The sequence below is a fragment of the Rhipicephalus sanguineus genome, chromosome 1 (assembly GCF_013339695.2).
Source record: "Rhipicephalus sanguineus isolate Rsan-2018 chromosome 1, BIME_Rsan_1.4, whole genome shotgun sequence".
In the NCBI taxonomy this organism is placed as follows: domain Eukaryota; kingdom Metazoa; phylum Arthropoda; class Arachnida; order Ixodida; family Ixodidae; genus Rhipicephalus; species Rhipicephalus sanguineus.
Window position 1 is genome coordinate 296,758,914 of NC_051176.1, and position 25,755 is coordinate 296,784,668.

The window sequence follows — 25,755 nt, forward strand, 5'->3', positions numbered from 1 at the left end:
TGTGTTCTGGGTGGAAAATATGATCATTGAAGTTTTCGAACTGAGTTTTCGAAGTAGGCGTTGTAGGCAAGTACTCTGCCAGCAGTGCAAGTGCGCAAATTGCCGGAACAACTACCAATCAAAGGTTCGCATACATCGTGAATTTCGTCAGACCGCCCTTTATTAATTTCTTTATTTTTCCAGAAAGAATGGGTAAATCATGACGTGCTGACGTTGAGAGGAGCATGCATCATGCTGCCCGCGTGTCACCGCTGCATTGCAGTGAAGCATGTCTTCCGCAGGCACACATTTCAGCTGACTACGAGACTGCTGTTCGTTTAGTTTTTTTTCCTTGCGCTGGCAGCAGCGATGCTGGGATGCTTCACTTGTCACTCATTAGTATCGCTACACTGCATTGCCTTGTGGCTCCTAAGGGTTATCGTTTTTGCAGATTTGCGGCTAAATCGGGATCGGGGAATTGGCACATGGCACCCAAAGTTTTCGAATTAATCGAGCTGGTACTGACCGCCGCTTTAAATTATCCACTAACATTTACATTGCAAACTACGGGGTCAAAGAAATCCTAATTATGCGGGATTTCGAAATAACAGAGTGTGAATTAACGAGGTTTTACTGTATTACCCTCACATCGATTCATCATTTTTTAAGTTTAGAAGCTTGTTACACAGGCTTATATGCTCTAAGATAGTAAATTTTAAAACGTAACATATTTTACAGGTTATCACTTGCATTGTACCGAAAGTAAAATCCTGCTACTACTCAAAGTTGCTTCCACTTCCCTTTGAACCAAAAAGAATGGCATATGCATATGCCTTCTCTCAACTTTAAAAATATTGTGCTGGTTAGTTGGGTCATGACAGATATCCTCATTTTTCTCTATAATATGATATAAACTATTCGAATTCGCTTCGACCAAATCACTATTCGCTTCGAATTCGCTTCGGACCTAAAATTTACTATTCGCACAAGCCTAACTTTTTAATACACTACAACAGAAAGAGTGACGATTCTTCAGCACAAACTTTCATAATGCTTCCTGCATATTAGCACAAAGAATTATGAAAATTTTCGCCATTATTTGCAATATCGTGATGACAATATTGTGGTGACAAACAATTAGTTACTAACTATCGTCCAATTGCTATCATTTCCTGCCTTAGTATTGAGAAATTATTCGTGAAACGTCTTAATAACTACCTAGCCAAGTTCCATTTATTAAAGAATAACCAATTTGGTTTCCGCCCTGGAAGTTCCACCAATCTTGCTGTGCTGTCTCTAACTGACTACATTAAAAAATGCATCGACTCAGGAAATTTCGTAGGATCTGTGTTTTTAGACTTCACTAAAGCTTTTGACACAATTAACCATCAAGTACTGTTTAATAAACTTGAGGTATAACTGGTCCTGCGCTAATATTCTTAAAAAACTATTTACTTGACCGACAGTATATGGTACGCGTAGCGGAAACATTCTCGACAAATAAATGCATTAACCAGGGTGTACCACAGGGCTCAGTAATAGGTCCTTTGCTGTTCATTTTATATATTAACGATCTTCCGGATTTTCTCAGTTCATCCGACAACGATCATTGCATTTTATACGCCGATGACACTACCATATCTTCATCTGATAAATCTATTACTGTTCTCACTTCACGGCTAAATACTGCATTGAGTAACATCATGAACTGGTGGAGCAATAATTACTTAGTTCTTAATCCCTCAAAAACAAAATATATGGTGTTTAAGACTGCTCAAAGGCCCTTAACAATTATTCCCGACTTAACACTTGGGACTCATTCTATACCCGCTTGCGAAGACGTCACATTTCTTGGCATACATCTTGACCCTAAACTTACATTCCGCTGTCATTTCCACCATCTCAAACATAAAACTTCGTTTGGCATCCGCGCACTAATCAAAGCTCGCCCTTTCTTTTCTCGTGAGGCTCTTCTAGCGTTGTACTTCACTTTCATTCATAGTCACATTAACTATGGTATCGCTTCATAGGGGAACATGTACGCTTGTCACTTATCAGTACAACATATTCAAAATCAGTCAATACGCATTATCACTTCTAGTTCCATGCAATCTAATGCTTCTGTGTTACTCCACTCCTTCAATATCTTGCCTGTCATTCGTTTGTACCAGTACAACATAGTCGTCTTATTTCACAAGATGCTTCATAATAACCTCATGCATCCACTCGTGTCACGTGATTTACTGCAGAATAAAAACCTGACGAGATTTGCAGCTAATAAAAATTTTTTGTTACCAACAGCTCACACTAATTACGGCAAAAAAACATCTGCATTCACTGCTATTTCACTCTGGAATGATTTACCTACATCTATCAAATCTTGTGTTTCCCTTCCAGTCTTTAAAAATTACCTTAGACATCACTATCTGTACTAAGTGTACCCACGTCATGGCTGTTGTCTAAAAGACTTCTTTTTTTTGGTTTACTTTGAATTTCTTTTGTTGTGCTTTTTTCATGTTTAACTGATCTGTATTGAAATGTTTTATCTATATGTTTTGATTTTTTCTAATAATTCTGTTCATTTGCTGCTGTTATTTATTACCTACAATGCTTGTATAACGAACCGAGGGTCCCACTACAGTTCTTTAACTTTGGGACCCTCGTCTGTATATTAGCTAATCTTGTATTACCTTTTGAAATCAATAAACTGAAACTGACTATTCTTATCTTACAAGGCTATGTGAACAGACATTATTGTGCTCATCTTGAGCCTAGACCTCTTGGCCCATCGTCCCTACCTCTTGTTGCCCTGTCACATTCGTGGAACTAAATTAACGGGATACTGCAGACTAGACGAATCAACCACCTTTCTTTGAACCTAATGTAGTGGAGCAAATGTTTAACATCAAAGCTACCACTCACAATTGAAACTGCCAGCAGTGCATTTAAATACTGCCATTATTGTATTTATGTAAACATTGCTGCAAAAAATAAGCTGTCGTTCAATCAAAGTCAACATATGCTGATTGTGTATGCTGGTTTTAACTTTCTGTTAACCAATAGGAGGCATGTACCATTCTATCTATATGTTACATATGATAACCACTTCTTTTAGACAAGGCAGGCAACGCTAATTAGTTTTGCAACACCTGCATTTACTTTTACTCTTTAGATCAAGGCAAGCTTTGCAAGAGAAATTGGGTTTAACCCAATTTTATTAAAACTTGTCCAGGATGCAGAAAAGATAACTATTGAATTTTAGTAAAAAGTGAGGGACCCTACTACAGTTGAACCTCGAAATATTGAATAGTGCGGGGATCGCGAAATAGTTCAATGTAGCCAGAAATCAGTATGTAACATCCCATTAAAAATGTGTGAAACTCTAGTGCACATCAATCAATCAACCATATGTGGCACAGTGAACACTCACTTGAAGCTTCAAACTAAGTATTTACTGCTTTGGGTAGAGGAGCTGCGGCAGTGTAGCCCGATTCTTACTGGCAACTGTGTGCTTAACCACGGTTACGACAACGTTCATACTACACATATAAAAAATCTGACCGAGCGAAGTAGCTAGCCACATATCTGTGACAACTGTTTTGGCTAACTGCACAAAAAGTAGATACCACTGCACAACTGTGAACTACTATAATGAATAGTGCCACCAGAGAAAAATAAACCAGAGAGTTGCCTTAACATGTGCATACGAACGTCTACAACTTTCGAGACACTAGGCAGTCAGTAGGCACGAGTTTGCCATGCTGTTCATGGAAGGAAGCGTCACAAGACACAGAAGAAAAAAAGGCAATAAGAAATAAGCTTCAAATGTTCTCTGCTTCCCATAATCGCACCACCTTGCACGGCGGAACGGGCTAGATATAGTCTGGCGCAATGACAACCAAAGCTGAAGTCCTCAAGCGCCTGCACGAGTCCCCACAAGCAGCGGCTCCTAGGAGTCGGTGCGCCAAATGCAATGCACGCTGCTACATGCGGGCGTGCAGCAGTCTGGAACGGCCACAGTGCCATAGCCACCTACGAGGGTGTTGCAGGAAGCCTGCCAGCTGTCACCAGAGCGCAGGTGGTGTTGCGGAAAAGCCTGACACCTGGGCATCAGCGCATGTGCTTTTGGGGTGGCAGAGTTCCATATATTCGTTGTACATTCGACATAGTTTTAAATAAAAGATTAAAAATGCATGCGATTTTTAAAGTGATATGGAACGAGTTTGATATAGGCAATAATTCTATACATCCACATTCAATACATCGAGGTTTGACTGCAGTAAATAACATATCCTGTATTGTCAGTAAACCTGATCATTATGCTTAGATAAGGATTAAATTTGCAACTGAAACTGATCTGTGCTTCAACCGACACAAAAGGCATTACAGATATTGCCCGGTATTAATCAAAATTTTGTTATACTTACCAAAAATTGTAGCCCGAGAATTCTTTAGTTGTGGAAGCTCGAAAAGTGAGTACAGCACTGTCTGGTTCTTGCTGTCGAGTTGGTCAATTTCATCCATCACAATTATCCTGCAGCCAAAGTTAGTAAAAGAAAACAAAACAAACAGCAAACATAAATGACACTTTCTACTGTTAGTGTTTGCCATGGTTGGTTCACACTTGCAGACACTGAAATGCCTTTAATACAGTTGATCACATGAACGAAAGAAGTGTTAATTTCAAGGGCTCGTTTTCTTTGTTATACACAATATTAATGAGAACTAACAGACAATAATGCCAAGGAAAGTATAGGGGATGTTTTTAGTAGTAAATGTAAGGTAAATGTGAAGAAAGAAAAGTGGACGAAAAGATAGCTTGCCGCGGGCAGGGACCGAACCTGCGACCTTCGAATAACGCGTCCGATGCTCTACCAACTGAGCTACCGCGGCGGCCATCCCCCCGTCCACTTTATAGGGTATATATGTACATTTAAACGTGGGAGCGTCAGTCAGCGCCGCCAGTAGCCATGACGGCGAGTGTGGAACACTCTTTGTTTCTGCCTGTTGGCGTCACGTAGCACGTGAACTTATACGAGCTGGCAACTGACCAATAATCCCTCGCATACTACCTGAAAGCATCAAGTCTGCCAGAACGAGGCCCTCGCTATGAATGAACGAAAGAAGTGTTAATTTCAAGGGCTCGTTTTCTTTGTTATACACAATATTAATGAGAACTAACAGACAATAATGCCAAGGAAAGTATAGGGGATGTTTTTAGTAGTAAATGTAAGGTAAATGTGAAGAAAGAAAAGTGGACGAAAAGATAGCTTGCCGCGGGCAGGGACCGAACCTGCGACCTTCGAATAACGCGTCCGATGCTCTACCAACTGAGCTACCGCGGCGGCCATCCCCCCGTCCACTTTATAGGGTATATATGTACATTTAAACGTGGGAGCGTCAGTCAGCGCCGCCAGTAGCCATGACGGCGAGTGTGGAACACTCTTTGTTTCTGCCTGTTGGCGTCACGTAGCACGTGAACTTATACGAGCTGGCAACTGACCAATAATCCCTCGCATACTACCTGAAAGCATCAAGTCTGCCAGAACGAGGCCCTCGCTATGAATGAACGAAAGAAGTGTTAATTTCAAGGGCTCGTTTTCTTTGTTATACACAATATTAATGAGAACTAACAGACAATAATGCCAAGGAAAGTATAGGGGATGTTTTTAGTAGTAAATGTAAGGTAAATGTGAAGAAAGAAAAGTGGACGAAAAGATAGCTTGCCGCGGGCAGGGACCGAACCTGCGACCTTCGAATAACGCGTCCGATGCTCTACCAACTGAGCTACCGCGGCGGCCATCCCCCCGTCCACTTTATAGGGTATATATGTACATTTAAACGTGGGAGCGTCATTTACTACTGGGAGCGACATTTACTACTAAGAACGTGGGAGCGACATTTACTACTAAAAACATCCCCTATACTTTCCTTGGCATTATTGTCTGTTAGTTCTCATTAATATTGTGTATAACAAAGAAAACGAGCCCTTGAAATTAACACTTCTTTCGTTCATTCATAGCGAGGGCCTCGTTCTGGCAGACTTGATGCTTTCAGGTAGTATGCGAGGGATTATTGGTCAGTTGCCAGCTCGTATAAGTTCACGTGCTACGTGACGCCAACAGGCAGAAACAAAGAGTGTTCCACACTCGCCGTCATGGCTACTGGCGGCGCTGACTGACGCTCCCACGTTTAAATGTACATATATACCCTATAAAGTGGACGGGGGGATGGCCGCCGCGGTAGCTCAGTTGGTAGAGCATCGGACGCGTTATTCGAAGGTCGCAGGTTCGGTCCCTGCCCGCGGCAAGCTATCTTTTCGTCCACTTTTCTTTCTTCACATTTACCTTACATTTACTACTAAAAACATCCCCTATACTTTCCTTGGCATTATTGTCTGTTAGTTCTCATTAATAGTTGATCACATAGTACTTTTTAATAAAGTAAAGCATTACAGATCTTCTCACTAAGTGCCTTCAAAACCATTTACAAGTAGTCATTATGAACGTTATTGCCTCATCATTCAAGAATCTGTACATTGGAGTCCCACAAAGATCAGCCCTCATGCCAATATTACTTTTTTGATACATTAATCACTCACCATTAATATACACTTGCATTAAATACACTTGCATTGTGGCTAAAGCTCACAAAATTTGTGATTTATAGACTAAAGGCCCAAACACTAGCAGAAAAATGCGCAAGCCATGCCACTGCCAGAGAAATGCTGCTGTGGCAATGCGGCCACATCAACTGGCAGCGAGCCGCTGCGGCATTCACGTGACAGTGAAAATCCAGCATCCTGTTGGGTCTTCATGCGGGTGGCACTCTTTCAAAGGTTTGCCTGCTGGCAAATGGACGCTGTGTAGTTACGTTTACGATCTTGGGTGTTTCTAACTCACGTCACATAAGATGATGATGTCATTACCAATGCCGCCATAATTATGCTTGTGTGCTCGCTTCTACTGCAGCGTCACCTCATTCAGAAAACAACACGGTGGTACTGGTGAGACCATGCTGGCACGCACAACCGAAATGTCAGACGCCAGGGCTTCGCTGGCTTGGTTGCGCATCAGACTAAGCTTACTTGTCAAAGAATAAGATACTCATGCAAGAGTTCTAACAACATCATTAATGCACCTTGGTTCAAAGTCATGCCAGATAAACAGAATACATGTAGATAAAGCCAAACGAACACTAAACTAGCCTCTGCATGGCACCGCTATACCGAGCATGTATGTCATGGAAGAGGCAGGGGCGGCGCCAGTGGGGGGTTTGGGGGGGCTCCAGCCCCCCCAAAATTTCCGCCTGCCCCCCCTTTGCCCCCCCAAGAGCAAGCATAGTCAAAATACAATGCATATGTTCCCAGCCTCTCTGCCCCCCCTGAAGGAACCCACTTGTCGTGGGTGCCCCCCAGTAAAAAAATCCTGGCGCCGCCCCTGGGAAGAGGCGAAGGAGTCGTTCAAAGCAGCACGCCGCGAGAAATCGCGCATGGACCCATCCCTCTTGTGGTATGAGAATGTTGCTGTGCGGCAGCCCTGGAAGCTTTTGTTTCGCCGCTGCCGGTGTGCAGCGCACATTTTTCGGCTAGTGTATTTGCACCTTAAGGCAAACGAAGTTGAAAAGAGGTCTAGAAATGGTTTTAATCAACAAACTTACAACTAATGTTAGAAGTGCTAAATACGTTTTATTCTGCAAATCTAGCAAGACCCTGCCTACAAAATCTTTATAGTTACTAATACACGATATCCCACAGGAGTTGGTTCATTTTCAGTATCTCAGCGTGCTATTTGATACCCTTCACTGGCCAAAGCAAATAAGCATAGTTCTCACAAAGCTGGCATTGGGATGCTACCTTCTCTCGCAAGCACGTCATCATTAGGATATTAACATTATGCTTATCCTAACTTTAGCACTTGTCCGTGGCCATTTTGCATATTGTAACAAATCGTGGGGTGCAACTTACAAACTGATCTAAATTGATCTGCCCAACAACAGAAACTAGCATCAAGACTAATTACTCAAGATACAATCAACCCAGTCTGGCTTTGTTTAATAGGATTAATATCTTGGCTTAGGATACAATGCCCAAATTAAAAATTGCCACATGTGCTTTCACTGCCGTGAAAGATAACCTGCCTTTTATCTGTCTCTCTCTTAGCCATTGTCTCATGTGACCAGAAACCAAACGGTCAGAAATTTTCATCCTCTTACTAAGAATGTTAACAGACAGTGTTTGCTTCAATTTAATGGCCCTCAAGTTTGCAATAAACCACTGGTACATATAAAACATTGGAATAACCGTTCTGTACTGAAGAAATACTTTCATGGGCAAAATAAAGCTTCATAATGTTACTGAATGTGATACCTGTACTCTTATAAATGCTGTTTTAGGTAATGAGCTCTGCAACTCTGACAAAATTTTCTCTTAAGACTTTTCTACTAGTATATTGCTTTCAAATGTTTAGACAGAAGGAAATGTAATGCTTTAATATTCTCAGTGCTTGTTCGTACTTTTTGTTGTATTTTTTGTATGTTCGACCAGATTATGTTGTAAAGTGAAAATAATGTGTATGTATGTGACGTACAGGTTGTCCTAGCTATGCTTAGCCAAGTTTAAAACACTTATCAGAGCCATACAGTTTTGGGTCTTCTGTGTGCTTTTGCCAACAATTATACGCCTGTGCATCAGCGACTTGGCTAATTAGGAAAACCTAACTAAAAATAAACAAACAACACCTTGGCTAACATTAGCTGGGATACCCTATATTTACTTTTGCCATGTAATTATGCTCTAACCACATTTTACATAAGTGATATCAGTATTTGCCTGACCAATGCTATTTCAGTGGACATGCATCTAGACATTGGCTACACAGTTTTTGAAACTTTGTGTTATGCCTGCAAATAAACAAACTGAAATTGTAAAAAATTGCCATCCATTGAGAGTAGCACAAAGCTGCTCTCAAGTGTGTGAAAAATCACTGAACAAGGCATGTCACCAGAACTAACATTTCAACAAGTGGATTTGTCTTTGTCAAGGCAGCAACGAAGACAAGACCACTTGTTGTAACATTAGACACCCCTAGTTCAATGATGTTTCATCACTTCAAGCCTCCATCTTCCCCTGAACTTCAGTCTTGTTTGGATTTCAGGTGTACGACATTTCTTTGCTTTCATGAAACTTTCTACACATTGCAGATTCCCAATCACAGAAACTGTGCAAGCTGCTCAAACTAAAAGCAGAGCTTTAGCTGAAGAACAAGAAACTAGTAATTTAATCTAGCCACATGGCTACACCATGGTTTGTTACATCTCCTGAAAAATACAGGTTTCTTTAGTCTTTTTTGACATGAACAAGGCACCTTGCTCTAGACTGCTTGCTTTTAAGAGCACTCACATAGGATGGCCCTTGGTGGTGAGTCTTCTGCGTATTGTCTCAAGGTGGCTGCTACAGGCTGGTGACAAGTCCAGACCGGAAATAATTTTCTGGTAAATAGCAGAGCTGCTTTGAAGTGTCATACAGTTGACAAACACATACTGGAATTTGAAGAGATTCTGAAATTGTATAAAAACAAGTTCAACATTGAATACACTGGGTGTCCAATAATTGGCAGTATGTATCATATAAAGCCAAAGAAAGAACAGGGCAAGTGATTTGCAGCTTAATTGAGGTGTAGAAATGAAAACAGGTGGAAAAAAAAAACTACTTGCAACCAGCAAGAGCCGAACTCTCAACCACAACAGTACATGTACGGTGCCCTCATGGGGCAAATACAGGATTTTTCCAAGGGGGGAGAATAAGCGTATGAGAAGACTGATGCCTAAAGCTGAGTATGGGGCATCTACACCATACACACCTTATACATTGAAAATTGGGGGGGGGGGGGGTGTTGGGTTGGAGTTCAGAACATACCCCCCCCCCCCCCCAATCACTAAGTGACACTTCGCAAAATAGTTAGTGCCCCCTGGTGCACACTCTGCAACATCCGTAAGTTGGCTTTGCTGCAAGAATTATTTCCACATGCAACCTTTCGTTCCCAGACTGTTTCTTCCTCTAAGTGTGTTCACCCCTCCACATACGCGAGCACCACAGAGGCTTTTCAAAAATTACTGTGTGAATGTTACGCTTCACAGTAAACTCTATGGTGTACAGAGAGAAAGGGAGAAACCAAAGAAAGGAAAGGCAGGGATGAGCGTTCAAAGGAAAAAATTGTTCGCCGACTAGTCTGTGGTTGAGGCTGTTAGTGTGGAAAAACTTGCTCGCACATGCGCAATAACTATTTTGCGAGGTGTCAATTAGCCTTTTATAAACTACCTATGGCAGGTGTCACAAGCGAAGCCTGTCAGTGCTCATGTATCCAGAGACCAGCATTGGTTTTGATAGATTTGTGCGCAAACTTGTAGCATGCACTGGCACTCTGCAAGGTAAAACTACGTGAAACACCGATGCATTACGTTGAGTTTCAGAAATGCGTATTAAACAAAGTGGGACAAAATTATAAAGTGAAAGATCTAGGTAATACAAATACATGTTGATAGCTTTGGCATATCAGCGATTACAGCGCAGATCCCGACATTCACAACTACAATTAACACTGGCCAGCAACAATTATTTCGTCTCATATAAGTGCAGACACTTCAGGATTAAACAAACCACTGAGCGTCATGCCCCAATTAGGCAGACAACTTACTTTTGATGATTCGAGTATTTGTGAGAGACAAGCAGTTTTGCCAGTGCCGGGTGCGCCGGAAACATAGAGGCTGCCGGAGGTGCCCGCGCGCAAATGAGAATGCAGGAATTCCTTCATTGTCTCCATCTCTCTCTGACGACCGACAACGCGGACGCTTGACTGCGACGTTAAGTTCTGCTTTGCCTTTTGGTACAACGAAGCTACAATAAAAAAGAAAGACGAGGTCAGAATGGCGCTATATATAAACGATTACTGAGCATAAAACAGTGCAAGGCAACTTTCCAAATTTTGTGCGAAACACTCACTATCGGGCGTGGACAGACAGAGGGAAACCATATTTTCATGGCTGGGTATCTCCTTCGCTTTCTTCGGTGACTGTGACGTTGGAGAATGATGCGACCCTGAAGAAAGAAAACGATTTCGGTGTAGCAAGCCCCACACTCCAATACATTTCGGGTCCTACGACATCAAATCAGCGCGTCAAAAATGAAACCACGGGAACCTACCGTCACCATCGGACGAAGAAGCAGATGCATCCTCAGCGGAGAATAACCTCTTGCTAACTCGGTGAATATGGCGCGTATTGTTCTCATCGAAAAGGGCTTTTTTACAGTTGCTAGGCGACTTACTGCTTTGTTTAACTTTGGCAGCGCAGCGTGCTGACTTGCGCACAGGAAGCTGAAGAACGGACTGGGTGGAAGGCATGCCGGCAGCCCTCGATCGTCACTTGAGAGTGAACCGAAATAACGACGGGAGATCCCTTACAAGCGTGTCGTGGTTGTTACAAACACGATTCCCCTTGCAAGATGCGAAAAGCCTATGTTTCCTGACGAACGTAAATAGAGGCACTTTCTAAGAGTTAGAGCACCGCAAGTAGAAGCCTAAAATCACACCGCCGTCAGCTGACTCCACACATTTTGCGCGCGAACTGCCTTGGCTGCCTTGGCGCCTTCGCACACAACACACACACCCAGCGTCAGTTTCCCGCCAATCTGTGCTGGCTTCTGATTGGCTAGCCCGCTGCAGAAATTTCGCTTCAATATTAAGAAGTAAAATTGACCGTTTTATACGTGTTAGTAAAATTATGTAAGTGGAATTACCTTCATAAATGCTCACAGTACTTATTTAATCAGACCAATTGTCACCGATAGGTGACGTTACCGATTTCCGCATCGAAAAAGTAGATAGAGAAAAAAAACTGTTGCAAACTGTGCTGTCCCCCTTGCCACGTAGGGGTACACGTTAGGTTTGTGATCAACTTGGCTCTTTAATGTGTTGATTGAAAGCTTGTTGGGGGTTGACGGTTTGATAAGATGGGCGGCTCACAAAGTAGTGCCATTCCTGGAGGCGGCACGGAGGGATATCACGTTTTACGGGTAAGAGAAGCCTGCACGTAATAAACATGCCGGTACTGTCAGCATACTTCACCTTTGCGTTCCTTGTAAATATAAATATAACAGCATGGCAAGAAATGGCGCATTATAAAGAAGATCAAGAGATAACAGTAACGGACGTTCTGTGTTGTGATGTATATCAGGTCACTGTGTGTGCTGTTGGGCTGCTTCCTGAAAGCGGAACACTAAACTGGTCCGGTGCTCTCGGCGTGTGACCGCACCAGTATTTGCAGTTATGAATATTGCCATATCTATTACATGCCAAATTGACATTTTTTTTTTGCCACTTGTTCGCAGTGTCCATTTTAATCACAAAATGACTATGTACTGGGCGTAATAGCGAGTCGCGTCTCTACAAGCGACAACCGTTGCCGAGAAACGTGCGCGTTGAAAGGCGGTACGCATACTTGACTTTACCAAGTGTGAACTTGGTGGCTTCTCGAAGAAAATGCCGATTTACGTGCATCCTGGTATACAACCTACGCTGTGTTGCAGTTGCGTTATTTCGCTCGTGCGACTTCCAACAGTTGGAAGAAAAATAATAATTGCTGGAGCTTCACGTGCTAAAACCAAGATATAATTATGAGGCACGCCGTAGTGGGGTCTCTGGATTTATCTAAACCACCTGGGGTTCTCTAACGTTCACCTAAATCTAAGCACGTGGTTGTTCTTTGCATTTCGTCCTCATTGAAATGCAGTCGCCGTGGGCGGGAATCGAACCCGCGCCCTGGTTATGGTAGTTATGGCGCTCGACTGCTGACCCGAAGGTCGCGGGATCGAATCCCGGCCGCGGCGGCTGCACTTACGATGGAGGCGAAAATGTTTTTGGCCCGTGTACTTAGATTTAGGTGCACGTTAAAGAACCCCAGGTGGTCAAAATTTCCGGAGCCCTCCACTACGGCGTCCCTCATAATCATATCGTGGTTTTGGGATGTTAAACCCCAGATATTATTATTATTATTATTGAACCCTCGCCCTCAAGCTTAGCAGCGCGACTCCATACAGGCCAAACCGCGCGCGTAGTTGTAAGGCCAATCATTAAAAAGAAATTCACACACACGCATCATATATATATATATGATGCGTGCATACGTTCATGTTTCTTGGATCCGGTGAATAGCAAGTATATGAAGTGCAGGTGCACGTACTGAAGACCGGTCCCCAGTCGAAGCGTCAAATAAATGTGTTTTTTTTTACTGCAGAAGAACTGACATCTGGGCGAGTTTGATACCGTGGAACATATTGGGTGGATTCAGCGCGATAACGAGGACAGAGATGAAGAAGGTACAGCGCTGGTGTTCGTGTCCCTTCTTCATCTCTGTCTTCGTTATCGCGCTGAATCCACCCAATAAGTATCTTTTTTGTTTTTGTACGTGCACCTGCACTTCATCATATTACTTATAGATATACAGGGTGTTTCAAGAAATGTGTCCAACCTTCTAAAAAAATCAGGAAAATGCGATATCAGCTCGGGGCTTTCAGAATTGCTTTTTCTGTAGCGGCAGGAATCTTAAGGTACTTAAGGACATCATTTAGGACAGCAATTAAGAAAGTTACAATAATTAACTTTTTAATTAGTGGAGTTAGGGGATTGTGTCAAATGGGAGAATCGAAGTTCTTCATGCGAGGAACCCATCCGAGCTTTGAGATTTCGAAAAAGCGTCGTCTAGTAATTGTTGTGGCGTAATGAAATTCAACGAAATGCAACGGCTTTCAACAGCGAAAGCCATCGAATTTGGTTGAATTTCATTACTTCGTAATTATTACTAGAGACCGCTTTTTCGAAATCTCAATGTTTGGATGGGTTTCTGGCACAAAGAACTTCAATTCCCCAATTTGACACAGTCAGCTAACTCCACTAATTAAAAAGTTAATTAATTTAACTTTCTTAATTACTGTCTCAAGTCATGTCTCTAACCATCTTAAGATGCCTAGCGCTACAGAAAAAGGTCATTCGCTCATTTTGGACGTCTCAGAAGAATATGGCAGTTGCGTTCTTCCACGTTTCTGTTTAGGTTTCGCCATTGAACTTGGTTGAATTTCATTACTTCGTAATTATTACTACATGCCACTTTTTCGAAATCTTAAAGTTGGGTTGGGTTTCTGGCATGGAGAACTTCAATCCCTCATTTGACACAACCACCTAACTCCACTAATTAAAAAGTTAATTAATTTAACTTTTTAAATTACAGTCCCAAATAATTTCTTTAACCATCTTAAAATCCCTGCCACTACAGAAAAACCAATTCTGAAGGCAGCAATCAAATATCGCATTTTCCTGATTTTTTTAGAAGGTTGGACACATTTCTTGAAACACCCTGTATATTTATATGTAGATGAATGGAAGCGCGTTTATTTTCAGAGGGCATGAAGTGTATTTCTGCCCATAGTTTTTTTTATACATTGCCTTACGGACATGGATGTGCAGTTTACTAGACCAGTTATGCTACTTGCATAAAGCACACAAGCGAGATTGCAGAACTGAAATAGGGCACTTTAGGACTACTGTAGTTATGCTGGAGAACCATTCTGGTTTGTGGTTCAAGTGAAGCTGTTGCAACTGTGTTCATTGCTGCATCTGTTTCTGGCATTTTTTAAAAATATATAACCTGCGTAGAGCAAGAGTTGTTTTTCAGACGAAACAAAATGCACCATCACTGATCTGTCCACATCTAGGTTCAAGAGAATTCTCCTGGACATAAGGCTGGGCTGGAAGCCTTTTTTTGATTTTATTGTTGCCATTGGGAATACACGCTTGGTATGTACCTTTCAACGTTGCTTTATAGTTGTCGCTTTGCCAGCTGGAAATCTTGTAAAACCTTGGGTTACATGGCATCTGAACTTTCTAGTACATTCAGGTTACTGCATCTTTATTTATTTTAAGGTATCTCACAGGCCCTAGTTAGAGCGTTGTATGAGGGGAGGGTTGGTTACACTCATGAACAGAACATGCATAGTACCATGACAGCCATGGGCGTCGGCAGGATTTTGTCTTGGGGAGTGCAAAGATGTGCTGCATAGTCGTGGGGGAGGGTGCAAAGTGCACCTTTTGCACCCCCCTGCCGACACCCATGATGACAGCTTCGGAATTAGCGGTAAATAAATATGGCAAGAACATGCAGGAATGGGCATCATTACACATTTTGTAGTATAAATGGACTGTTTTTCAATAAAATGGCAAATACATAATAGGTTATTTTTCTTTCATCTGCTATGCTAGATTTGGCATTGAAACAGCGAGGAATACATGCGGGTAGCACAAGGAGGGCCTCGTGAGGGGAAAGAAAGGTAGTAGAGGGCCTCGCCACAACAGACTTAGTGCTGGTTAACATCTGAGGGTTTATTGGTCAGCTGCTGCCTCGTGCATAGGTCATGTGCCACGTGATCAGTGTTGCCAAATTAGCAGTTTTCCCACTAAATTTATCTGTATTAGGGTAGATAGCTTTACCAATGCTTTACCATGAATTTCTTTTTTTGATTTGCTGAACTTTTTTTTTTAATTTCTCTGTGTGTTGGGCACAAACATTGAATTTAGCGGGTTTTGAGGGCTCCTGTTGCGGGATTGTTATTTTTGACTTGGCAACACTGCACGTCACGCCCTCTGGCAAATAGTGTTCCACACTCGTCACCTGGGCTACGAGCGGTACTGGCTAACACTTCCAGGGATTACATGCATAGAAATGCACAACGAAGGGGACGAAGAAGCGCCTTCTGCCGTTCAAATCCTACCGACGGAAGGGGTGATTTTTCATCGAATTCATTTCAATTTAAGTCGCAATTAGTGCACTACAGTTGAAGACAACAATGAGCATCCTCTATGCTTTCCCTAGCCTAGTTGTCTGTTCGATTCACTTTGTTGTGTCTTACATGGTTTGTTGAAGTACTTGATCTGTAGCTTTTGAAAAATTATTGCACAAGGCTTTTACAGTTATTTATATGCTAATGAACACAATTGGTGTATACCCTTTTCTTTTTTTTCAGAATCAAGACAATGATCTTCTCAAGGATGTTTTAAAAGCGAACATAGAAAAACCTATTGTCATGACAGTATACAGCAGCAAAACCCAGATGGTGCGGGATGTTGAGATTGTGCCTTCGTCCATGTGGGGAGGCCATGGCCTTTTAGGAGTCAGCATTCGCTTCTGTTCTTTTGAAGGAGCCAATGAAAATGTCTGGCATGTGCTGGTAAGGTCATGAGTGAGAAATCAGTTTAGTGATTTTATTTTATTTTGTTAGCTACTTGTTTGCTCTAGTTATATTATTAGATCCACAGCCACTATAGTCCTCCATAAAGAAAGCGACAGAATCCCAATAAAGACGGGCGTATGGCAGGGAGACACGATCTCTCCAATGCTATTCACCGCGTGTTTACAGGAGGTTTTCAGGGCCCTAGATTGGGAAGAATTAGGGATAAGAGTTAATGGAGAGTATCTCAGTAACCTGCGATTCGCTGATGATATTGCATTGATGAGTAACGCGGGAGACGAATTACAGCTCATGATTACTGAACTGGATACGGAAAGTAGAAGTGTAGGTCTGAAAATTAATATGCATAAAACTAAAGTGATGTGGAACAATCTTGGCAGAGAACAGCGCTTTGCAATAGGTGGCGAGACACTGGAAGTTGTAAAGGAGTAAAGGAGTACGTCTACTTAGGACAGGTAGTAACCGCGGAGCCGAACCATGAGAGAGAAATAACTAGAAGAATAAGGATGGGATGGGGCTCATTCGGCAAGCATTATCAAATCATGAATGGTAGTCTACCACTATCTCTCAAGAGGAAGGTATATAACAGCTGCATCTTACCGGTACTTACCTACGGAGCAGAGACCTGGAGACTTAGAAATAGGGTTCAACTTAAATTGAGGACGACGCAGCGAGCGATGTAAAGGAAAATGATAGGTGTAACCTTAAGAGACGGGAAGAGAGCAGAGTGGGTCAGGGAACAAACGGGGGTTAAGGATATCATGGTTGAAATGAAGAAGAAGAAATGGACATGGGCCGGGCACGTAGCACGTCGGCAGGATAACCGGTGGTCATTAAGGGTAACTGACTGGATTCCAAGAGATGGCAAACGCGTGAGGGGGAGACAGAAAATTACGTGGGTAGATGAGATAAGAAGTTTGTAGGTATAACGTGGCAGCAGAAAGCACAGGACCGGGTTGATTGGCGGAACATGGGAGAGGCATTTGCCCTGCAGTGGGCGTAGACAGGCTGATGATGATTATTATTATTATTAGTTCACTGCTTGTTAAAACCAGTTTAGGCCTGTAGCAATGACTTGAGGGTAACCCATATTACTTGCATTTGGTGACTGTTCCTTGCAATGCCTTTTTTTCATTCATGTAGCTGTCTGTGCTTGCCTGACACCATCTGTCTAGCACAAGACCACATATTGTGTAGGCTGATTTCCTGACACCCCCTGCAATGGCAGCAGGGGCTTTCTTTTGTATGACATACCTGCATTTGTCTACATCAGCATGAATCAGCTTGTCACAGAGTCTGCATGAGCAATTTATGGGGATTTAGCACGATGTTTTACTATTGTACCCTTTTTGAAACATTTCTAAGTGGTTGTGTCGTAATGTTTATTCATTTTAATGTGGGATCTTTTTATTTTCATGGGTCTGTTGCCAATTTGGTATATAAAAAAACTAATTTGTGTCTTGTCACAAGTCTGCCATGTTTAAATTGTCACTTGTTCCTTGGCTAGTCGGTTAATACCTGGGGAAGCCATCGTAGGACACTGAAGGGCCAGTGTGGAAACCAAACTTGGAATCCATGTTTGTGGTTTGGGTGCTTGACAAATGAGGCTGTAAAAAGATCAGCAGTTGACCTTTTATGGAAACATCCTGGTACGCTTGGCCACCCCAACCCACAGGCTTTCCTGGCTCAAACTTTGATGCTCTTGCTGTCCTTTTAGTGCCCTTGAGATGCTGCATGACCAGCTCTATTATAATCTTGGGCATAGAGGGGCAAACACACTCATGACCTGACTCAATCAGACTTGGGCTGACCGATGAGCATGAATGAGTTCGGTCGAGTTAGAGTAAAGTCTGAGTCCAAGAGATCCTGGCTGAGTAGAATATTGGTCATTCTATGTTTGAATGAACCTTATGCAGAAAATACCGTTTGTGAGCTATTTTGAGCAAATTGTGATTTTGCTGACCTATGGTCAACATCGGAAAAGCCATATACTGCGGCTACGTATATCACCCATGCCCAAGTGACATAGCAAATTGAACCAAAACTAGATGCATAGCTACCTTAGCTACTGCAGAATGACCGCTTGTTGTAGAGGTACTTTTATGTGAGAGGGTGTTTTGATTTGATTGTTTAATGAACGTCAGACCTATGTTAGAGTATGCCTGTGTGGCTTGGGACCCGCAGAGTAAAACCCTATGTAATATGCTCGAGCTGGTACAAAACCGTGCAGCCCGTTTTGTCAGTTCTAACTATGACTTCACGTTTAGTGTTACTGCAATAAAGGATAGGGTGGGGTGGGAATTACTAAGTACACGTAGAAAAAACATTAGATTAGAAATGCTTTTCAAAATCTTTCATGGCTTGGTCAAAATAGATAAAGAATCTTACATTTTACCTCCCCATTTCTTGTCTCACAGAACTGACTACCCTCTAACAATAAGAGAAAGTTTTTGCAGAACAAACGTATACCAATACTCGTTTTTTCCACACACAATCTCCCAGTGGAATCAGCTTCCACAGGAGATTGTTGACTGTCGCACAGAAACTTCGTTCAGAGACATACTGTTACACTCATAGTTTCTTTTTTCTTTTTTTTGTTGTTGATTTTGTTTTCATAGTTATCCATTTATGTAGGCGTATGTTACCCTGTGTATTCCCCCTGCAATAATGCCTTCGGGCGCTGCAGGTACTTTAAATAAATAAAAAAATAATAAAAAATAAAAATGATAAAATCCTACTTCTATCGTTTCTTTCTTTTTTTTATTAAACTTTGCTGTATATTGCATGTGCGATTGATGAAGGTGCCAGCGTCTTCATAACGTGAGAGCTCATTAAAAAACCTGTTGTGTGGCCTTACAACTGGACTTGGCTCACAACAGTGATAAATTTGGACGCAAGAATAGACTTGCACTTTAAATCTGTGTGGAAAACAATGGCATTGCGATAAGGATGATGCAGAATGAGTGGCATATTCCTACCACAGTACTTGTGCTGCATCTTTCTGGTGGTGCCATTGTCTTTTATGTCGATTTCAAGCGCAGATTATTTCTGACTAGCCTATAGTTTTGCATCCTACAGAAAGTAGACATGCAACTATCATTGTTACAAGTATTTGCATGCATTATCTTAAGGTGCGAGGTAAATCTCGTTTAGCTGGCACAGAAAAGCTGGCTTGTATATCATTCCCATGATGGCCAAGTGCTTCCCTCTGGTATTGTGTTTTGTTGAGCACGTGCAGACACATCTGTTATTTTCGCAGTTCAGTCAGGTCATGATATTTTACTGTTTACTTTTATATTCTGTTCCATACCAGCATAACTTTGTGATGAGTAGTGTCTAGTTAGTGTGTCCGTTTTTAATCTTTAGCTCGATGCAGTTAGGCTGAAAACATTGTAACAAGCAGTATTGCATTGTTATATTGCAATTTTAAACAAGCTTTCATCAGGTATACATATAATATACTTGCAGCTGCTGTCATTTGGGCATTAGTGTCTCATATCTTATGGATAGGCAGCAGAAATCAGGAAGAGATTGTGTGTTGATGTTTCTCTGCATTGAGTAACAGAGAGGGCAAGACTAAATGTAATTTTCTGCTTTTAGTGTAATGAACACCAACAAAGAAAACAAAGTACTTTGCAAATCCATGATAATTACATAGTGGTTGTGTTTTGGATTACTTTTTAGAAATAGCCGAATTATATGTGGTGTTGTACCGCGCCATTGTGAGCATTCCTCATGCAATTCACCACGAAAAAATTAGGCCGTCCAAAGGCTGTTACTTCTTTGCAATACTGAATGGCGTCAAAAACCTTATATCCTGCTCTTTGTGGATGGAGACCTTGCATGAATCCTAATGTAGAATGTCGTGGCTATGTATCTGTGACATAACATGTTCAGGATGGGGAACTAAAGTCAAGTGAGTCATAATTAGGGCAGCCCAGCACCTTTTTAAGCAAAGTACACAAAATCTGATCGGAACAAGTGCAAATCTAGGGATAAATGTGGTTGTCTTAAAAGTACTGCTTCTGGTGCATATCATCTCTGAGGAAGTTAATGGTCTGGAGTGTCATATTGGATAGGTGCAGTAAGACTCGCTGTTGGGCAAGTTGGCTAATAACCTACTCAACACACTTAGCAAAACGAAGGAAGCAAAATAGAGAGAAAGGAAAAGGCAGGTGGACAGCCCTGTTCACTGTCTGCTCCTTTCTCTTAGTTTTGTTTCTTTTGTTTCGCTAAAGTGCCTTATGTTGTATTGGTTCCATGTGGTCTATCTGCCACTAGAACCCATATTTTTTGTGATATCACTTATCTCTAAACTCTTCCTAGCTAGAAAGTTCTCACCCTTTCTGTGGCCTTGAGTTAAATGTACCCTGCAATACTTTTCCAAATAATCATCGATTGGCTTCAGTAAAAGAGCTTATTGCCTCGTGAATCGACTGCCACAAAAATTTTTAGAATCCGTGAAGTACAAGCGGAGTTCCAGGGATTTGTCGCACGCTTCCAGCTCTTTCTCTCTCCTTTCATACTAGCAAGCGCTCTGAAAGCTAAGCAGGGCGGGGAATGACAAGGGGGCAAAAAGATGCATCTGTTCGTCAGCGCGTGTCATGACCTAGAGCGCTTTCTTTTCATTTTTTTTCTTTTTTTTTTCTTTGAACACGCGAGTTACTTTCAGTGTGATCGTGTGCGTGACTGTGCCGCGTAACTGTTCAGCTTACTATGCTCAAATCGGCCAATGGCCGTGGACTTTGGGTTTATGGCATCATTATTCGAGAGAAGAGGGAATGATTTCTAGCTGACTTTGAGAATTAGTTGTAAATTTCAGGCCGCGTGCTGCGCTATAATGTTTGGCCCACGTGTTCTCAGGATCCTTGACTACTGATCGGCAGCATTCATTTTCTGACCATGCTGAAAAAGTGTTGCAGGGCCCCTTTAACATGCTTTTTCTTGGCTCTTGTTTAGTTTTAAGTAGTTTGAACCATCTTGCATTATGATGGGGCGTGCATGATTGCTGCATAAGATGCTGGATCCAAGCCTTTGAAGAAGTGCCAACAGAAGCAGTTTTGTTGGCTTTCTTCTTTTTTTTTTTTATTAGGATGCTGACTCGATGATGACAGTAGGTTGCTTCAATTTCTTGAACATGTGCTAGGTTATTAATTCTATTATGTTTTATTGTGGCTAAAACTGTTTGCCTAGTTAGCATGGTTTCATTGCTTTGGATGTGTTGAGCAGGATATTTTTACACATCATGAAAGGTGGAGGTAGTTACGACCTGGCATGTCATTCAACTTGGAAGGGAAAAAAATTTCAGAACAAACGATTTATGTAGATCCTAAGCACTTACAGGTAGTCAGAATCACCTGTGTAGTCCCCTGCTCATTTTCAATTTTAGCAATGTGACAAACTACTGGGTGACCGATAAATACTGTAACGCACTTTGTCTTATTTTATTTTATAATGTTTGTAATTTCTGTCACCGACATTATTCACTTGTGTTCCTTGGTTTTTTCTTTATATATAACTGCAATTTTTACTGTTCTTGGTACCCTGCTTTTTAGAAAAAATGGTCCCTGAAGAATTGCACCACACGGTCGTTGCCCATTACAAGCAGGGGTTGATTATTCTGAAAATCGCAGATGTTCGAATGGCATCGTCTTCAAGTGTATCAGCTCCTCAAACAGTTTCAGGAGACAGAACCTCAAGGACCAGCAGCGAAGCGGGAGGCCTCGAACGGTTAGAACCCGGGAGCTTAAATTACCTGGCAGCGAGAAGATCAAAATAAATCCGCCAAGAAACATAAGGAAACTTGCCAGAGAGCACAGAGATAGCAACTCGACCATGCAGTTACTAATCAGAGAGGATCTGAAGCTCACGGTACGCAACCCATTGAAAGGAAAAATGCTCACGGATGGAATGAAGGCCTCCAGGCTAGAAAAGTGCTGCTGGATGAAGCAGCTTGAGCCGCGGTAAAGCTCTGCATTGGATTCTGTTCATGGATGAAATCTTCACTGTTGAACCAGCTTGGAATTCTCAGAATAACCTAGAACTGTTGCCAAAGGGTTCTTCACAAACTGTATGGGCATAAAAAAACCCCATTTCCCTAAAAGCATCATGGTCCGGGCTCGAATTTCTGGTCTTGGGAAGCCCAAGCTCATTTTTGTGCCGAAAGGAGTAAAACTCAATGCCAAGGTTTACTGCGATTTGATCGTGGAGGGCACTGTCATTCCATGGGCTGAAAGACATGCAGAAAACATTGACTGGTGGCTGCAGCAGGACTGGGCCCCTGCCCACGGAGCGAAGAAGACTCTGGAGTGGTGTAAGGTGAACCTTTGCAGCAAGTTTGGTCATCAAATTCCCCCTGATCTCAAGTCCAATGGACTTCGCTGTTTGGGGGATCCTGGAGCAAAAAGCATGCTCTTTCAAGCGTAAATCCATTGAATCACTTAAACATGCTCTGGAAAGAGCATGGGAGGAAATCGCTCCAGAAGACATCACAGCCATTTTGAACAACTTCTGGAAGCATATTAAAGCCTGTATCAAAGCACAAGGCGGATATTTGAAACTGAAATTTGAGTTCCTTTGAAGAATTGAGTAACCTTGTGAAAGAAAAATAAAGCACACCTAGTTTTGTTCATCCATTGAAGAGTTTGGTTGTTATTTTACATACAGTATTTTTCAGTCACCTGGTAGTTTGTTGTATTTGCCATAGTTGTGGCAATTTCAAGTTCTGAAGAGTACATGGTTTTATATGGAAGCATAGAAAGCTGTGGATTTTAGTGCACATGTTTACCATGTGCATAACCTGCACTTAATGAATTATTAGTGTGAAGTTGAAAAAAAAAGTTTTCTGGACTTTTTCCTTTTTTGTTTTTATCAATAGCTCAGTGCCTAAGTGAAAAGCATTACATGCCTTGTGTATTGAGAATGGGATAGCTAAAATGATAGATCCAGGCAAGTGTATTGGTTTTGTTTTGGAAATAAGGTATGAACATTGCACCCATGTTTTTACTATCGAAGCTTTGTGTCTTGCTCATTCTTCGTGTTCCTTCAGAGACCAGATTTTCATTGTGGTTTCCGTGTAGACATTTAGCACTATTTCAAGCAGCGTAGAAAGGGAGCATCTGCCATGCGGTTCCAACTTTGCCTTGTTTGTTGTGTTGCCAAATGATGTGTATATTGGTAACAAAAAGAAGAAAAGTGCACACTGCAGTGTTTCGTTATCCTAAAGTACCAGTGTTGAGCAAGAATTGATTTAAACAGAAGTATTTTTCACGAAATGTACTTAAATTATTTTGTTTTTGATGCCTTTGCAGTAGTTTGTCATTGTTGATTGCAGGATGTGAGCCCTCACTCTCCTGCAGAAGCAGCAGGTCTCAGGCCTTATGCTGACTATATCATTGGCTCGGACTCTGTGCTGCATGAGGTAATGTTTGTTTCAGCATTATGTCTTGCTCAGTTGTGGCCCCTCCGTAATTTTGTTTCGCTCATACAGGGCTTCTAGATGTCCTATTGTAATTTTTCTCTAATTTCTTGAAAATGTTGTCGCTTGTTTGCTTCCAGTAATTCCATAAGTAACCTCTTGAAATTTATTGTTCGATCAACAGGCTCTCGTGTGCCAAAGGAAAGTAAGCATTTGAAACCGACTTTCGTTAACAGGTTCTGCATATTGTCCAGAATGACTGTTATCACTGGTCTTTCAAATAATATGGTACTGTTTTTTTTTTTGCATGTTAAGAGGTGAATGTGCCTGTAGTTGTATAAATGAGAAGTTTGTGTAGAACATTCTGTTAATCAAAAAAATTTTGTTAGTTCGTATTACAAACTACAGTAAAACCCTGTTATTTGTGAATAAATTAAGACTTTACTAATTTCTTAATGTACTGTATTGGAAGATTGCACTAGTTGCTTACTTTATTGGAAGCTACAATATAGTTGGAAGGTTTTTCTTTTTTTTTTCTGTAAATGAAGGCTCTCTGTATATTTACTTCAGGTAGTAAAATATTTTCTGTACTAATGTGTTTTATCCCTTCACAAAATGATGAGAATGTAGTAGCAATAACAGGTTGATTGGATTAAAGTTAACTGTTATGTTAAGGGATTAATGAACTTGAGCCTTGAGCTCTGGCTTTTTGGTTCTAGTATATATGTTTAAATGTTCAAGTGTGAAAAAAGGACACAGCCACAATGTCATTGCAAACATTTTCTTTGTTTGTGCCTTTTTATTATGCGTGAATGTTTAAACAAACCAAAGCATGCTAATTGTAAATGAGCTTTTAATAGCAAGTGAACTGGACTTTCTGTGCAAAGAACTAGGGGCTCTTTGTTGTTGAAGTAACAGTGAAAATGAATGGCAAAACATAATTCTAAATATTAATAGCATACTATCTGCCAGCCATGCTATCAATCGGCAGAGCATTGCGCAAATTGTTACAGCACGAGACAGATGCAAATGCAGTGCTGAGCTGATGGTGCCCATGCATCCTTGACAAAATGAAAACACGTTGTGTCTCATCATGCTAGCTTGCACACGAGAAATTCTTAGGGGTGTTCTGTTCACTATGTTGACATGCATATGCATGCTGTAATGGTTACAGTATTGGGCTTCTGTACTAGAGGTCCTGTGTTTGAATCCTTTGGAAACATTTTTCAAAATAAAAGAAAAAAAAATCACTTATTTAATCTTCTTGTGTTTTATTTTTATTTTCTGTTTTTGTTTTTGCATTAGGGGCTGTGCTATCGCGGACACTCGTGCATGCATTTTTCACACTTTTTACTCGTAATATGTCCTGTAAAGCGTAGGAACCAAATAACAAAATTATCCTCAGTAATGCTGCCATACAGCATACACTTCAGCTGATCTTAATATTGAGAGCTTCGACATCAGCATAGTGATCAATGTAAATGCTTGTTATTGCACCAGAACAGTAGTTGTTTACCTTAACAGAATGGTCTCTTTTGCCATCTTTGTTTTAACTGATATACTTACTGCATGCTGAATTTTGCATCGTATAAGCTCTTGTAAGGACCACACCTTTTTACATTTAGTGGATTTGTGTACTGCTGCTAATATGTATACAAAAGTGAATTAAAATGTTTATTTGCATTGCAAGACATAGCTTGAGGTCTATATTTAGGCTTTAATCATTTCTGAGGTAATGATTAAAGCCTAAATGCCATGGCAACTCAGTTGCCAGTTGTCGACGTCTTCAGAGCTGCTGGTGCTGTAATGAGTTCACTAGAGGCAAGGTTGAAATCGTCACTAACAGGCCTTATATGGAAGGATTATCCTGTGTTCACTATGCAAAAATGAAAGCAACCAGTGTAACAGCACTGAAGTCACACAGTCTAAATTTAATATAGACTGCGGGAATAGACATAATTCTGGTATGCCACCAATAAAGGAGCATTTCTCACATTACTGGACATCATTGGGGTTCAGCATTTTTAACAGTGGAGCTGTTTTAGCTCAGCAAACCCCCGTGTCG

At 41.4% G+C, this 25,755-nt stretch overlaps 2 protein-coding genes across 2 annotated transcripts in view; one reads left to right on the top strand and one right to left on the bottom strand.

Annotated features, from left to right (window-relative positions):
* LOC119379321 (cell division control protein 6 homolog) overlaps window positions 1–11,630 on the bottom strand; it is a 30,722-nt gene extending 19,092 nt beyond the window's left edge. Inside the window, exons 1-5 of the mRNA XM_037648599.2 lie at window positions 11,180–11,630; window positions 10,979–11,074; window positions 10,674–10,873; window positions 9,380–9,537; window positions 4,407–4,513 (exon numbers count right to left, since the gene is read on the bottom strand). Coding sequence (XP_037504527.1) covers window positions 4,407–4,513; window positions 9,380–9,537; window positions 10,674–10,873; window positions 10,979–11,074; window positions 11,180–11,378 — 760 coding nt within the window. The 5' untranslated portion in view covers window positions 11,379–11,630. The remainder of the gene's footprint in view (window positions 1–4,406; window positions 4,514–9,379; window positions 9,538–10,673; window positions 10,874–10,978; window positions 11,075–11,179) is intronic.
* A 243-nt stretch (window positions 11,631–11,873) lies between these two features.
* The window catches only part of LOC119379323 (Golgi reassembly-stacking protein 2-like), a 45,342-nt gene continuing 31,460 nt past the window's right edge, over window positions 11,874–25,755 (top strand). The window contains 5 exon segments of the mRNA XM_037648601.2: window positions 11,874–12,049; window positions 14,744–14,785; window positions 14,787–14,825; window positions 16,049–16,252; window positions 23,607–23,693. Of these exon segments, the coding sequence (XP_037504529.1) occupies window positions 11,987–12,049; window positions 14,744–14,785; window positions 14,787–14,825; window positions 16,049–16,252; window positions 23,607–23,693 (435 nt within the window). The 5' untranslated portion in view covers window positions 11,874–11,986.